Here is a 16,396-nt window from a genome sequence, read left to right as displayed (position 1 = left end):
TTCTTAAACTCTTGGTAATATACTTCCCTCAACGTTTGGTCAATTGTTTACTGCTGCTTTCAGCAATGAACTGATAGATATTGTTTAGACAGTGTCATGTTTGAGTTACTAAATTGGTATGTTGACAGCTAGCTGGAGATGAGGATGTCGATAATTACTTGCGTCAGATAATCAATGTCCTTCAAGATATCATGGAGATTATAACACAGGAAGTAATGATCAATGGCCATCAGTAAGGACTGAGAATAAATGCATACTGGAGGCAGTAAAAAATATTGTTATATTTGACCACCAATTGAGCCCCTTTGGTTTCCATATGTTAATAGGTGTCCTTCTTTCTTTGTAGAATTCTTGAAGCAGCTCACTACACAGAGGGTCAAAATGTCAAGAAGGAGCAAAGGTTTGAAAAAATCAACATATACCTTGCACAAAATCCATCTTGGAGAGAGAAGGTAATTTTGGCAGATATTCTTGTGTCAAAGACAATAACTGAAGATCCAAAATCTTTTGGTCTTATTTTTTCTTCTACATGTACATAGGTTGTTAGGCTTCATTTGCTTTTGACCGTCAAGGAATCTGCCATCAATGTGCCCGAAAACTTGGATGCTCGCAGGCGCATTACTTTCTTTGCGAACTCTCTATTCATGAACATGCCAAATGCTCCCAAAGTTCGTGACATGCTCTCCTTTAGGTCAGTCATTATGGAATCTTGGTTTGTCAGTTGTCAGTGGGAACTATTATGTTGCTAGTGAACTACAACAACATAATAAAAAACAAAGAGAAACTAACATATTACTGCAATAATGTCAAAGGTGAGGAACACACTAAAGCTTTCCTACTGACTTAATGGAATTGTAGTCAAGATATGTTTCTCTTTTCATTTTGGAGGAGTACTTGTATGCTTCGGGATCTATTTTCAATGAATGAATGTGTATTTTAATTTGTCAACCATGTGATTGTAGTGGTCTTCTAAAATTTTAATAGTTGCCTGTCTAACATCTCACTTTTTCCTGATTTATGATTCAGTGTTCTGACTCCTTATTACAAAGAAGATGTTCTGTATTCTGATGATGAACTCAACAAGGAAAATGAGGATGGAATCTCAATCTTGTTCTACCTGCAGAAGATATATCCTGGTGCATTTCAGTCTCATTTCTAGATTATTCTTTTTCGTTGTTTGAAATTTATTTGAACTGATACCTGTCTACCAACTATGACTACCAACAGATGAATGGAGAAATTTCCAGGACCGCATAAATGAACCTAAGAATGAGTACTCTAACAAGGACAAGTCGGAGTTACTTCGCCAGTGGGTATCTTACAGGGGACAGACACTTTCTAGAACAGGTCTGCATGATCTGTAACTTTGTATCTTATACAAGTACCATGTCCAATTCTTAACATTTTATCTGTATTTTCTGCTAGTGAGAGGAATGATGTACTATAGGAAGGCTCTAGACCTTCAATGTATCCTGGAAACAGCAGGAGATGGTTAGTGGTCCTTTGACAAAAATGTGTTTCAACTCCAGATTGACGTTCATGATTTTAGTTCCAAAATCTTTACAAGCAAATAATGTGGAAAACGGATATTTGCAGGTGTTTATGGAGGCTACCCAGCCCAGATATTAAGTCAAATTGATGAGAAGGATATTCTTGATCGGGCACAAGCTCTGGCAGATTTGAAGTTCACTTATGTAGTTTCTTGTCAAATCTACGGTGAACAGAAGAATTCCAGTGAAAGTCGTGACAAAAGTTGTTACACAAATATTCTCAAGCTGATGTTAACGTGAGTTATCACCATAATATGAACACTATGTAGTTCCCTTTGTAATATGAATAATTGATATGATCTTTACACATGAAACCGTCTTGTAGGTATCCTTCTCTATGGGTTGCTTACATAGATACAAGAGAGGAGACAGTGAATGGAAAATCCCAAAAGATTTATTTTTCTGTGCTGGTCAAGGGAGGGGACAAATGGGATGAGGTAAGGAAGGAAATAACATCATATATCTGTGCACTTGTATGTTATCTCAGTACCATCTAGAGTAGCAATTCTCGAGGAATCCATACTTGTAATGGAATGATGAAGAGCCTTTACCTACCTTTGTTGAGCTTAATGTCTCATATGAGCAGAATATGTGGCTAATAGTCAATAACTCAGTTGAGGAATCTTATTTCTTTGCTAGGAAATATACCGCATCAAGCTTCCAGGTTCTCCTACAGAAATTGGTGAAGGCAGACCTGAAAATCAAAACCATGCCATCGTCTTTACTCGTGGAGAAGCCCTGCAAACCATTGACATGAATCAGGTGGCAATCATTGCACCGTTATGCAAAATGAGAAAGCGGTTAACTGTGTTTTCGTATATTTACTGTCTTTTTGAATAAATTTTATACAGGATAATTATTTTGAGGAAGCTTTCAAAATGAGAAATGTATTGGAGGAATTCCGGAAGCCTCGACGGGGGCAGCGGAAACCTACAATATTGGGTCTAAGGGAACATATTTTTACTGGAAGGTCAGCCTTTTCATATACCTCTTCACAATATATATTGAGCTTTTTTTTTTCTTTTTCTTTTTTTTGGAAAAAGAGCCGGTACGGCTGTCCTTAAGTCTTGATTGATAAAACCATAGAATACAAAAAGGGGACATAAAGTCTAAACCCCAAATTACAAAGAATAACGTATTTCAACATGTACCAGTTAGCAAAGAATGCATCATCGGTAACTCTATTTGCTTTGGTAAAGCGGTGACATAACGGAAAGATAATTGTATTAAGGACAAGCATCATGATGACTAATAGTGCAAATTTTTTACTATGTTGCCGTACGGAATCATATCCGGCGACCTTATGTTTCATCTTGCCACTAGAAGGTTGCGACCATTTGACAAAACAAGAAACTTGCAACTTACCTAGGACAAACGAGGCACGCAAGGTGCCAACCCCGGGACGACGCCCACATCTCCTTATTGAAAGCAGTAAATAAAAGAAAATAACATAAAGCTGTTAAAATAATTGCCCGAAGTGGACTGATTTTCTTCACCCAGGCCCAATGGACCAAACCAAGCAGAAACCCAATCCTCATTCCGGCCCAAACTCGAAGTTGCTTTGCCATGTCTCCCCACCACCGGCGTCGAACCTCCAACGCCTCGTATATTGGGCCTTTATGACTGCTAGGATTGGGATTGTGTATAATATTTTCTGCAGATTTGCACTGTTTCAGTTAATTCTATTTATCTTATGTTCAACCTCTGATCTACAGTGTTTCATCACTTGCTTCGTTCATGTCCAATCAAGAGACTAGTTTTGTCACTATAGGCCAACGAATTTTGGCAAATCTGAGGTATGCCTTATATTTTACGTTCAACTTGAGCTACAGCTCAGTCCCAATCTAGAGTTACTACTAGCATCATCTTCTTTCTTTGTCATTTTCCCCCTGTTTATACTATTACCGTTCAAGTACCCATCCATCTAATAACATTCTACCATGACAGGGTACGGTTTCATTATGGCCATCCGGATATTTTTGACAGACTCTTCCACATAACAAGGGGTGGCATAAGCAAAGCATCGAAAGTAATTAACTTAAGCGAGAATATATTTTCAGGTAAATTTTTCATATATTCACCAGAAGATCCCTGTCTAGTAAGTATTGAATGTTTTTGACTAATTGTTTGTATGTCTTCAGGGTACAATTCTGTTCTGCGTGGGGGATTTGTAACACATCATGAGTATATCCAAGTAGGCAAGGGGCGTGATGTTGGAATGAATCAGATATCACTTTTCGAGTCTAAAGTTGCAAATGGGAATGGAGAGCAGACACTTAGCCGTGATGTTTATAGGCTTGGCCATCGGTTTGATTTCTATAGAATGCTGTCCTTTTACTTCACAACAGTTGGGTTCTATTTTAGTAGCATGGTATGTTATCCAAACCAATCATCTTTTCATTAGTTGACTTGGTTGTTTCATAGTATATACCTTATATCAATAAGTTATAGAGAATATTATTGAATTAAAAAAAAGTAAGTTATAGAGAATATGTTAGTTTATAATCAATCACTGTATTAAATCACCTTTCTCTAAAGTACTAGGTTATATGGTGTTGATTCATGTGAAGGGATAGGATACTCAAATGACTGTAAAACCATTATGCATGCTAGTGATGCTACCCATTTCACATGTTAATGACAGCTTCAGGCCAACTGCTTGTTGATCTTAGTGCCTACCACTATTTATTTTGTAATACAATTTTTCTTTAGTGTATTTCTTTTTTAACTTAATGGTGTCATTGATAAAGAAGTCATCCTACTATAGTACTATACAATCAAATTGACTGAATCTTAGTTTTGAATAGGAAACAAGTTAAATATGAGGATTTGTTTTGGTTCGCTTTGGTTTTACTTTTCTGGGCAGATGTTCTTTGAGTGCAGTGTTTTGGTAATGTAATTCTATTTGATACAGATACTATTTCGTTTCAGGTAACTGTGCTGACTGTCTATGTGTTTTTATATGGACGTCTATATATGGTTATGAGTGGATTGGAAAGTGAGATCCTGGATAGCCCAGCCATACATCAGACCAAGGCTTTTGAAGAAGCTCTGGCTACACAGTCTGTCTTTCAACTGGGGTTGTTGCTGGTCCTCCCCATGGTTATGGAAATTGGTCTGGAGAAAGGATTCCGCACTGCCTTGGGTGATTTCATCATCATGCAGTTGCAGCTGGCCTCTGTTTTCTTCACTTTCCAATTAGGAACAAAAGCACATTACTACGGAAGGACAATCTTACATGGTGGATCCAAATATAGACCAACTGGCCGTGGTTTTGTTGTTTTTCATGCAAAGTTTGCCGATAACTACAGGCTGTACTCAAGAAGTCACTTTGTGAAAGGGTTGGAGCTGTTGATTCTGCTGATTGTATATGGAGTCTACGGGAATGCTTATAGGAGTTCAAATCTGTATTTTTTCATCACGTTCTCCATGTGGTTTCTGGTTGCTTCCTGGTTGTTTGCTCCTTTTATCTTCAATCCATCCAGCTTTGACTGGCAAAAAACTGTAGATGATTGGGCGGATTGGAAGAGGTGGATGGGAAATCGTGGTGGTATTGGGATCTCACCTGACAAAAGTTGGGAATCATGGTGGGATGAAGAGCAGGAAGACCTCAAGCACACTACTATCCGTGGAAGAATTCTTGAGATAGTGCTTGCATGTCGCTTCTTCTTTTTCCAATATGGGATTGTTTACCACCTTGATATAGCTCATTTCAGCAAGAGTTCACTGGTAGTATTTATGTTCAAACATATACGAGTACGTTGTCTCTTGTTGCTTTTAACATTCAGAACCGACTACCTTTTCAATTTGTGTGTAGGTTTATGGACTTTCTTGGGTGGTTATGGTAACAGTGCTTCTCGTCTTAAAGGTATGCAAATGAAAATCACAAATAAAGCATTAAACTTTGTAAGTTATGAATGTTTTTGAAGAATAAGCTGTTCAGGTTCTGACCAAGTTATAGATAACATGACAGTTTGTGCATACCCTTTTCTACTTTTATCAGTATCATATTTTTCCTGGGAACTTTATATAGTATCAAATGAATGATGTTGCTTATTTATTTGCTACACTTCTGTCAGATGGTGTCAATGGTTAGACGAAGATTTGGTGCCGACTTTCAGCTCATGTTCAGAATTCTGAAAGCGCTTCTTTTCCTTGGCTTCATGTCAGTCATGACTGTCCTATTTGTAGTTTGTGGCCTTACTATTTCAGATCTGTTTGCCTCTATCCTTGCCTTCTTGCCCACAGGGTGGGCACTTCTTCTTGTAAGTCAAACTTTTCTGTCTCTGGTTATCTGCACTTAGTGCCTTCAGATTTCTCATTTCGTTTATCATACTAGTACACTTATTCTGACCTCAGTGATCAGAATGTACCAAAATAAATAGGGAGTAACTTGGTTCTCTTAACAGTAGCTTTTTTTCACGAGTGTTTCTAATGCATTATATTTACTGAAAACCATTTATATTTTTTCCTTTCAAGATCGGGCAAGCATGCAGGCCAATGCTTAAGGGAGTAGGATTCTGGGAATCAATCAAGGAGCTGGGAAGAGAATATGATTATATAATGGGAGTGGCAGTCTTCGCGCCTGTTGCCATTTTGTCATGGTTCCCGTTTGTCTCCGAGTTCCAAACACGGTTGCTCTTCAACCAAGCATTCAGTCGGAGGGCTACAAATTTCAATGATTCTTGCCGGAAGGAAAGATAAATTCATGTGAAAATTCTATAGCATCATACGAATTATTTTTTATGGGCAGATCGAGTAGAGTGACTTATAGTCTTATATATCTTTGTTGATAGTTATTTTTTATGAACCAAACGAGGTCTAAGTATTAGGTCACTGTACCAAGCTAATGTGTGAAAAAAAGAGATTAAAAACAAAAAAAATTAGATACACATAAAGGTTCAAAAACTTGCTAGCCACCACCTTGGGCAGTGGCAAGCTTGTAGTGCCTTAGGAGGACATGACGGTCTTGTTTTACAGTGATGCTTAACAGCAATTTTAGGTTTTAAACGAAAATAAATTACCAATTTCGAATCCTGACCGTAGAAAGCATGTACTAAGAAACACGATTCTGCCACGTGTCGATTTGCTTAAACAATATAGAACATACAGTTTTGTCTTTAACCCATATGAAAGTCACTTCGTTTCTGAGCTCTCCACTTTTAGGTGTCTGAAATGGAGAGCTCAAGGCAGCAGCCACACTAGAGCAGCAGCCACCACAACAACAAAAACAACAGCCCAATCGTAAGCGAGATACTCTGTTATTCTGTTTCCTGTGCTTTGCGTTTTTCTGTCTTACGTTTGATTCCCGAAAGAGACTTCAAATTCATGCTTCTGGGGTTGGCCTTTCGGAAGCAACAAATTTACTTCCAAAAGGTCTGTGCTTTTTATATTAGTGATTTTTGTATCCTAGTATTGGTTCTATGTATATATGTAGATGCCCTTGTGTGTGTTGGTAAATGATATTGAAATCTACTCTAGAAAAGATGAAAAGGTTTGCTCACGATTTTGGGTTCGATGTCCATAGATTAGGAGTGAAATTTGCAGCATGTTTGTAGAGAATGCAATTTCTCTGCAGAAGAATACAAGTAACTAAGTTAGATGCCAAAAATTGGTACATAAAGATCTGATCTTTTTCGCAAATCTAGCTTCGGCTACTCTTGGTCCTGTATTTGATATAATAGCCAAGGGTGACATCTTTTGAAATCCTGCATTTGAAAGGAAGAGCTTACGGGTGTTTGAGATGCTATTTTAGAGATTATGGTGCCCAAGACTCTTGCTTGAAGGTTAGGAGAGCGTTTTGCATTGCGCTTATCTGTTGATTGCCTTGCTCACTTGGGACACGCCCGGACTCGGTTTCCACATGCTTGCTTATCCTCCTGACTGCATATACTCTATCTTCTTGATGACTCGTAGTTAGGCCTGAATTTATATAGAGTTGGTTGCTTTTTGGTTAGGGCTACTTAACCAAAGAGAAAAGATGATTATGCTGCACATCTAATGATATACTGAAACCAATTACACATGGGTCGGAAAAATTGTTGGATATTGAAAATAAATCACATAAAAATCATGTCTTTAGATCAGTGATGAAGCAGATAGGAATTAAACCTTATAAGTTAATGTAAATTTGACTATATGTGAAGAAGAGTCTGAGAATCATAACTAAATACTAATATAAGGCTGCTACCTGGTGGTGTTTAATCTCTTAATTGTTTATTGTTAGTCATCTTTGATATTCCCCTCTGTGACATTACTTTTGGTGCATTCTACTTGTTTTGTATGAACCAACTTAATCGTGATAGACATATTGACCAACAGATTGGTCATGACATTAAATGTTCCTGGTGAACCTTTTTTCTTCATTGTTCCCTTTCATATTCTTTGGCCTTCATTTTTAAATGCAGTGATTCCCAATACCCAGTATTGCAGTTGAAACCACCAGGTGTCATGGCCTCTAATAATTTGCATCAGCAAGGAAGCAAAAATGTTCAGACTGGACGGCCTCACAATCTTCTCACGTTAAGCTTGACCAAAGGTACAACCTTGGAAGAGTTTAAGTCTGGATTCCCATCTGAAGGTTTATCAACTGCATCCAATAGATGGTGGGGAAGCAATAGCCCAGATTGTGATGAGGGTATCCATGGAGAAGCAGATAACGCTGATGAAGAAAACAAGCATCAGTCCAACAAATTAGCAGATGATAGCGCAAGTTCAATTACAGGGAACCAAGAGAAATGTGGAAGTGAAAAACAAGAGAACAACATTGATCCCCAAGGGACAGATTTATTGGTCGCCGTGAGAAAAAGAGCAGTGGAAGAAGGGAAAAAGGCACGTAAGCTTGGTGTTTTCCGTGGATATGGTGCAAGGAAGCTAGGGAGAAAGGAGAGAACAATGCTTCTCCGAATATTCGAATCCTCATTGCCAAAAGATTGGATACCTGACTCCTCTTGAATCTGGGGTGTTGACTGCTCTCGACATTATAAATAAGTTACTTACTCCAACAGGTATGTTTGTTAACTCAGTCGGAATTGTGTCAGCTAATGAGTTTGTTTTAATGTGTTGATTTGTAATTCGATCATAATCTCACAAATGTCTCAGCTATGCTAGAATATCTGTTGGTTTGGGGAACTCATATATGTGGTAGTACTAAGTCCTTATTTGAGTTGCCATGATTATCCTGTTGTTCATTTGACTTTATGACCATGAGTTGCTTCTAGATCTTTGTAAGTTACGGGCAAGTCTCATATAAGGTAGAGCACAAGTTTATTTGAGTTGCTATGACTCATGTAGTTGTTTAACAGTAAAAATCTGATGACAATGAGTTGCCTTGGTCACTTTGTATATTACATCAATTCCAGATTTTTTAGCTGATGATGATGTTGTTGAGATGCTTTACCTAACTATATGCTTTAGTGCCGGAAAACAAGGTTATATCATTTAGTTTACGCTCAATTGATGAAGCCAAACGAGGTTAGGATGAGTATGTACACTCTTTACTCGTAGGGCTCGGCACTTGAGAATCGAGCACTTTGTAGTTCAGTTCTCTTTTGACTAAAGAACATAGGGCTCCAGTATACTAGTAGTTCAATATCAGAATCCTACTTCCCTGCATAAAAAACATGCCAGTTCAGATTTGTATCTCAGAAGTAAATAGCATGATTTTATAATCATGATATTTTGGATGTGTTCTGCACATTTATATCAAAAATGACACAAATTCAGTGGCAACAAATTGTGACACTTGAAATACCAAGTTCCTGTTAGTTCAGTGTTCACAAATTTTCACCTGCAAATATTTTCCCTCTATCCTATAATCTTTTGGTGTCATTAGTCTCGGAAGGCTGTACTTACCAATTGCCTACCAAAAATCTCTTGGACTGAGATTAAAGCATATGTTGACTATGCTCTCAACACCACATAAAATTTGAAGCCAACTGGAAATGAATAAGTCATTACTTGGAAATACTACGGCCACAGCTGAAAGTATCTAAACTCTAAGATAAATGAAAACAATGAGATAATCTCTTCATTGTCTCTCAGATATTCTGAACTAAACTTGTGGAACATATGAAGCCAACTGGAAAGAATCACAGGAAGATATATTGGAAATCTTTGAACTTCATTTTCACCAATGAGAGTTAGAGATAAAGATATCACACAGATAATGCATAATCCCTATCACCAGAGCTATAAATATGCCCACCAAGGTCTCTTACCATCACAAAACAAACGGCCATCACATCCCCTTATCCAAGTCTAACCAGACTAGATTCATTTTTCTCAAATGGCTGCTTCAACAATGGCTCTGTCTTCTCCTTCTCTAGCTGGCCAAGCTGTGCAGCTTAGCCCAGCTGCATCTAACATCTTCGGTGAGGGCAGAATCACCATGCGCAAAACTGGAGCCAAGTCCAAGGCTGTGTCGTCTGGCAGCCCTTGGTATGGCCCAGACCGTGTCAAGTACTTGGGGCCATTCTCCGGGGAGGCTCCATCTTACCTCACCGGAGAGTTTCCCGGTGACTATGGCTGGGACACAGCTGGGCTCTCAGCTGATCCCGAGACCTTTGCTAAGAACCGTGAGCTCGAGGTCATCCATTCAAGATGGGCCATGCTCGGTGCTCTAGGATGTGTCTTCCCTGAACTCCTAGCTCGTAATGGAGTCAAGTTCGGAGAAGCTGTTTGGTTCAAGGCAGGAGCTCAGATCTTCAGTGAGGGTGGACTAGACTACTTGGGAAACCCAAGCTTAGTTCATGCTCAGAGCATTTTGGCAATCTGGGCAACACAAGTGATCTTGATGGGTGCAGTTGAAGGCTACAGAATTGCCGGAGGGCCTCTCGGTGAGGTAGTAGACCCGTTGTACCCCGGTGGGAGCTTTGACCCCTTGGGGCTTGCAGACGATCCTGAGGCTTTTGCTGAGCTTAAGGTGAAGGAGCTCAAGAACGGAAGACTGGCCATGTTTTCCATGTTCGGATTCTTCGTACAAGCTATTGTTACCGGAAAGGGACCGATTGAGAACCTAGCTGACCACTTGGCTGACCCTGTTAACAACAACGCTTGGTCCTATGCCACCAACTTTGTTCCCGGAAAGTGAGGTTTGAAAGCTTGGGAGAGAAGTGATCGATCGAATCATCTGTGTTTGCAACTGTTGTAAATGGGATTTCTTTCAAGTGTGTTTCTGTTGATGTAACTTGTTTGTCGATGGAAAGGAATATATCAACAGATCTGTTTGCTTAAATTGCTCTGTACTAAAAATTTTATGTAAAATCTTCACCCATATATACAACTATACAAGCTCAATCATCTTTTATTAACTCACAAGTTAATGAATCAGCTCTAAGCAGCATTGCCAGAAATCATGGAAATATCTGACACATCTTGTATAATTTCTCCGACTTAATTAGATGCATCAACAAATTGACAAGCGATATATGAAATTCAATCAAAGCCACTAATGCTGATTTGAGGATCCTTATGACAAACATGGAAGCTGGACAACCTATATGCAATACTACTTTTGGGCTTTTGGCTGATGCCTTGAATTCATGTATAGGTAATCCAATTTGAGGATAGCTTGCAGAAAGTATGATGACAATGTTCTTTCACTGATCTCTTGATTCATGCGTCCATGAAATTATTAAACTTGTAGGTATAAAGTTAACAGAAAATTTCTACTTCTACTTCAGTTTTCGACTTTCAGGAGGCCATCGTGCATTGGATCATTCTTGGGGCTCTCATAAACTACATTTTGCTTCACAACTTCAGATTTCCATTCTGAAGATGAACATCATCACACTGAATGGGAACAGATCGTCTATGTACTGCAGTTAATTTAGGCGACATGCTCGGCCTCCTTCAATTGATCTGGCGAAAACTTAAGCTTATACAGAAACACTGCTTGTCCATTTCAGTAACATATATACATCACAATCATGCATTAATAACCAGTGTTCATTGATCCGTTTACTTCATTTGTTTGATTCAAATTATTACATGATAAACTTAGTCTTTCAAACAGATGTAACGACTCGAATTATAAAACGAACTCGTTATAATTAATATGGGATCACCTGAGTTGCATGTTAGTTTGGTATTAGTCCTTTATGTACATATACGTATTCTACTATTCTTTGCTAGTTAATTAACTTCTTTGTGTACATATACGTACATTACATGGAGGTGGAACTAATACATCTAGCTCTTATCCAAGAATCTTAATCAGCCATTACCCTGATCCAAAGCTGACGTGGTCACCGTCTATTAGCTGGAAATCAAAGCACAGAGTATCCACAACAGATTTTATTTTCGATAGAGTACATCCACAACAGATTTCCATTTTTGTCTCTGCATGTCTTTCTATTTTTGGAACTAACTGAACTTAGTAGTGGAGCATACGAGGCCAACTGGAAATGCAGAGATCCGTTGAAGGGAAAAATCTTCAAACTTCACTATCACCCAATAAGAATAGAGATGAAGATATCAAAAAGATAAAGAACCCCCACACAAAACCCTATACAAATAGCCACCAACGGCTCTACTCAAAACACAAACCCTCGGCCCTCACCACCCCACATTGTCTAAGCTGAGAACTCTCAACACTTTCCTCAAATGGCTTCTTCAACAATGGCTCTCTCCTCCCCTTCTCTAGCTGGCCAAGCTGTGAAGCTTGGTTCCTCCACATCTAACCTCCTCGGTGAGGGCCGAGTTACCATGCGCAAAACCGCAGCCAAGTCAAAGAATGTGTCATCCGTCAGCCCGTGGTACGGTCCTGACCGTGTCAAGTACTTGGGACCATTCTCCGGCGAAGCCCCGTCTTACCTCACCGGAGAGTTTCCCGGTGACTACGGCTGGGACACAGCTGGGCTCTCAGCTGATCCTGAGACCTTTGCCAAGAACCGTGAGCTCGAAGTCATCCATTCCAGATGGGCCATGCTAGGTGCCCTTGGCTGTGTTTTCCCTGAACTCTTGGCTCGTAATGGAGTCAAGTTCGGCGAAGCTGTTTGGTTCAAGGCTGGAGCTCAAATCTTCAGTGAGGGTGGACTAGACTACTTGGGAAACCCTAGCTTGGTCCACGCTCAAAGCATTTTGGCAATCTGGGCAACACAAGTGATCTTGATGGGTGCTGTTGAAGGCTACAGAATTGCAGGAGGTCCTCTCGGTGAGGTAGTAGACCCGTTGTACCCCGGTGGGAGCTTTGACCCTTTAGGGCTTGCAGACGATCCTGAGGCTTTTGCTGAGCTTAAGGTGAAGGAGCTCAAGAACGGAAGACTGGCTATGTTTTCCATGTTCGGATTCTTCGTGCAAGCTATTGTTACCGGAAAGGGACCGATTGAGAACCTAGCTGATCACTTGGCTGACCCTGTTAACAACAACGCTTGGTCATATGCCACAAACTTTGTTCCCGGAAAGTGAGGTTTGAAAGTTTTGGAGTGAAGTGATCGATTTAATCATGTGTGCGCAACTGTTGTAAATGGGATTTCTTTCAAGTGTGCCTGTGTTGATGTAACTTGTTTGTCGATGGAAAGGAATATATGAACGGATCTGTTTGCATAATTACATATCTCTGTATCAAAATTTCCATGTGAAATCTTCACCCACATACGAACTCAATCATTTTAGTAACTCACAATAGTTGATAACTTGATATTAAGCAGCCCTGCAAGAAATCTTGGTATTAGATTCACTGGCATCTTGTTTTCTCCAACTACGTACTTAATTAGATGCATCAAGAAAATGACGAGCAATATACGACATTCATCAAAGCCTATATAACCTCTGATTCAAGGATCTCCTTTTTTTTTCTTTTTCTTTTTTGGGGGAAATGATTCAAGGATCTTTAACAAATATATCCACGGAGGGTTTGTTTATCATACCATATGGTATGACATGCCTATGTGGGCTTTTGAAGGGGTAAATAGTCATTACATGGTCATTTAGTTGTTTTTTCAATCAATGATAGCCACATATTTTGTGAGGTATGTTATACCATATGGTATACTAGAATTTTCCATCCACGGAATGGAAGCTGAACAACCTTATATTTCTAATTTTCTATATGGCCTAGAATTTATATATAGGTAATCCAATTTGAGAACAAATTGCAGAAAGTATGATGTTAATTATGATGAGAATATGCTTTCACTGATCTCTTGATTCATGCGTACCCAAACCTCTGCATAAGAATCTGAAAATTATTAAACTTAATTTTGTAGGTACAAAGTTTACAGAAAAATTCTACTTCCACTTCAGTTTTCGTCTTTCGTGCTATTGTGCATGGATCATTCTCGGGGCTCTCAAAAACTACATCTTCACAACTTCAGATTTCCATTCTGAAGATGAACATCAGCACACTGAATGAGAACAGATCATCTATACGTACTGCAGTTAATTAAGACGACATGCTCAGCTAACCTTAAGCTTTATACTGAAATTGATTGTCCATTAATTTCAGTAACATCACAATCATGCATATTGAATAACCTGTGTTCATTGATCCGTTTACTTCATTTGTTTGATTCGAATTTTTGCTTGATCAGCTCAATCTATTAAAAAGATGTAAGAACTCGAATTATAAAACGAACTCGGTTATATATGGGCCACCTGAATTGTTAGTTTGGTGTCAGTCCTTGGTGTACATTAGTACATATACGTATTCTACTAGTCTTTGCTAATTAGTTATTGTGTGGTAAATTACAATAGTTTTGTGTTTACATGGAGGTGGAAGTGGAACCAATACATCTAGCTCTTATCCAACTTAATCAGCCATCACTAAAAAAAAAAAAAAAAAACTGGGTATAGCTAGGAATTTGTTTCGTGGGAGTTGCCTTTTTACCTACGAATAATCGTGTGCATTGGGCTTGGTCACGATTTGCGGACTAATGCCATGGCGATAGCTTAAAAATCTCACGTATACGAAACATTCGTGGGTGCTATCAAAGTTGGGACCCATTTTATATTACCATTTTAAGGGTCAATATAAGGGGAGTGAAATTTACACACCTAAACCCTACTTTTTATAAGAAAATGTCTAAACTATCCATGTTTTAATTTTTCTAGTTGTCTAAAATAGAGTCATTTTAGACATTTTCTTATAAAAAGTGAGATAGAGGTGTGTGGATTGTAAAAAAAATGTGTAAAATTCAACAGCTGTTATAAATGTGAATTATCTGGGCCCACCATATATCTGACGGCTCTTATTCAAATTGGTTTGTATTTATTTAGAGAAATACCCGATTATTTATAGAAATACGTCCAATTATTCATAGAAATACGGAGTTTCTCTAAATGATTATATTCATTAACTGATTTGCAGGAAATCCACAACAAAGCACAACTAATCAAAATTTCCCAGGAGGCCAGGAGGGAAATGGAGCTAATCTATTTACATGGAGCTAATCTAAAAAACTATTGTTGAAAGTTGAAACTAACTAATGATGCTCGTCCCCTGATGGCCTGATCCATCCTTTGCAAAGTCGAAAAGGCTAATCTTTGTATTTCCCCAACCTCATTCTGTAAGTCAAGCTCAACAACAACTTCAGCTAAGGCTAATAAATTTTGCAAGAACACATACCTGAAAAGTAGACAAAAATATTAGAAGTATTAGAGAAGAATAGATCCCACATCAGAAAAGTGACAAATAAAATATAACTTATATGTGGATGGATCTTATCCAATTGTACCGAGGCCTTTTGTGATTAAAACCCAACACCTTAAAGGTGGTTAAGTTGGGACAGTATCGGTACAATGTGATCCATAGGCCACGCTTGTCGCTGTTTAACATGGTATCAGAGCGGGTCCCTCTCCAATTACTTCTCCAATTCTCATGGGCCCGATTTGGGTTCATTCTCTCGTCCGGTCCGGGATTCTATTTTCTCGCCCGGTTCCGGCTTCTTGTCTCACCATCGGAATATTCCGATTGGATTGTCACTAAGTGTCCCTTGGTTCGTTCCGTCCCGATTCATTCCACGTGCGGACCTTAAGTCAGGTTGCACGTGAGGGGGCGTATTAGAAGTATTAGAGAGGAATAAATCCCACATCAGAAAAGTGACAAATAAAATATAACTTATATGTGGATGGATCTTATCCAATTGTACCGAGGCCTTTTGTGATTAAAACCCAACACCTTAAAGGTGGTTAAGTTGGGACAGTATCGGTACAATGTGATCCACGAGCCACGCTTGTCGCTGTTTAATAAAAGATATTAAGAAACATCAGCACTTGACGAAACAAGATCACAAAATAAACACTTAACGAAACAAAACATCACATATAGTAGAAGACTGAGTTTAAAGCCAACACATATACATGTGGAGGAGGCAACTACTCAGCCAAGCTCGATCTGTTGACGCCTATATGCAAACACATTGATTAACTTCACCAGAATTCAATTTCCTAAGAAATAATATATGAAAAAAAAATTGAGAATTTATGTTAGCAGAAAATCATGAAGAAATCATAACCAATAAATTCCTATTTTCAAATTTCTCAGTCATGTTATACCCACTTAAATCCTGATATTACATGGGTCATGGAAGGAAAAATCTAACCTTTTGAAGGAAGATTGGAAATCTCTGACATGCCTCAATACTTCAGATGATGACGATTTGTCATTCTTGAGACTATGACTGCAGATGACACTACCACAAATGTGGGCATCAGATACTATTTTCTATGCACTATTAGTCTAATGGTGACATAACCCATAGGATTTCTCCCCAATCCTTATAACGGTGTCACTATTAGCAAAAACCACAACTGTTTGACCGTCACCAATATTGTTTAAAGTTATAAAATTATACTTTTATGAGTTTATCTCTTTTTTCTTATGGTGCATAACGAAGTTCCTCTCC

General features: G+C 38.7%; 3 protein-coding genes and 1 pseudogene across 4 annotated transcripts in view; all 4 read left to right on the top strand.

The window, feature by feature from the left end:
• LOC101291654 overlaps positions 1-6,264 on the top strand; it is a 19,359-nt pseudogene extending 13,095 nt beyond the window's left edge. Inside the window, exons 11-27 of the transcript XR_185123.1 lie at positions 129-232; positions 347-452; positions 540-691; positions 1,027-1,136; positions 1,228-1,347; positions 1,426-1,491; positions 1,597-1,786; positions 1,876-1,987; positions 2,190-2,312; positions 2,402-2,520; positions 3,266-3,346; positions 3,498-3,610; positions 3,692-3,921; positions 4,482-5,279; positions 5,368-5,418; positions 5,630-5,815; positions 6,030-6,264. The product of XR_185123.1 is annotated as a callose synthase 7-like (transcript). The remainder of the gene's footprint in view (positions 1-128; positions 233-346; positions 453-539; positions 692-1,026; positions 1,137-1,227; positions 1,348-1,425; positions 1,492-1,596; positions 1,787-1,875; positions 1,988-2,189; positions 2,313-2,401; positions 2,521-3,265; positions 3,347-3,497; positions 3,611-3,691; positions 3,922-4,481; positions 5,280-5,367; positions 5,419-5,629; positions 5,816-6,029) is intronic.
• Positions 6,265-6,684: 420 nt separating this feature from the next.
• LOC101310432 lies at positions 6,685-8,819 on the top strand. The gene is made up of 2 exons (XM_004303831.1): positions 6,685-6,794; positions 7,958-8,819. Exon 2 carries the CDS (start codon positions 8,001-8,003, stop codon positions 8,502-8,504), a length of 504 nt encoding a protein of 167 aa, XP_004303879.1. The 5' UTR covers positions 6,685-6,794; positions 7,958-8,000; the 3' UTR covers positions 8,505-8,819.
• An 873-nt stretch (positions 8,820-9,692) lies between these two features.
• On the top strand, positions 9,693-10,785 carry LOC101310140 (chlorophyll a-b binding protein 40, chloroplastic-like). Its single transcript, XM_004303830.1, has one exon. The coding sequence runs from the start codon at positions 9,838-9,840 to the stop codon at positions 10,639-10,641; it is 804 nt and encodes a 267-aa protein (XP_004303878.1). The 5' UTR covers positions 9,693-9,837; the 3' UTR covers positions 10,642-10,785.
• Positions 10,786-12,103: 1,318 nt separating this feature from the next.
• On the top strand, positions 12,104-13,106 carry LOC101309852 (chlorophyll a-b binding protein, chloroplastic-like). Its single transcript, XM_004303829.1, has one exon. The coding sequence runs from the start codon at positions 12,156-12,158 to the stop codon at positions 12,957-12,959; it is 804 nt and encodes a 267-aa protein (XP_004303877.1). The 5' UTR covers positions 12,104-12,155; the 3' UTR covers positions 12,960-13,106.
• Positions 13,107-16,396: the final 3,290 nt, after the last annotated feature.

This window comes from Fragaria vesca, linkage group LG6 (assembly GCF_000184155.1).
Source record: "Fragaria vesca subsp. vesca linkage group LG6, FraVesHawaii_1.0, whole genome shotgun sequence".
In the NCBI taxonomy this organism is placed as follows: Eukaryota; Viridiplantae; Streptophyta; class Magnoliopsida; order Rosales; family Rosaceae; genus Fragaria; species Fragaria vesca.
Note: the sequence above shows the minus strand (reverse complement) of the source record. Positions and strands in the feature narration are given on the sequence as shown.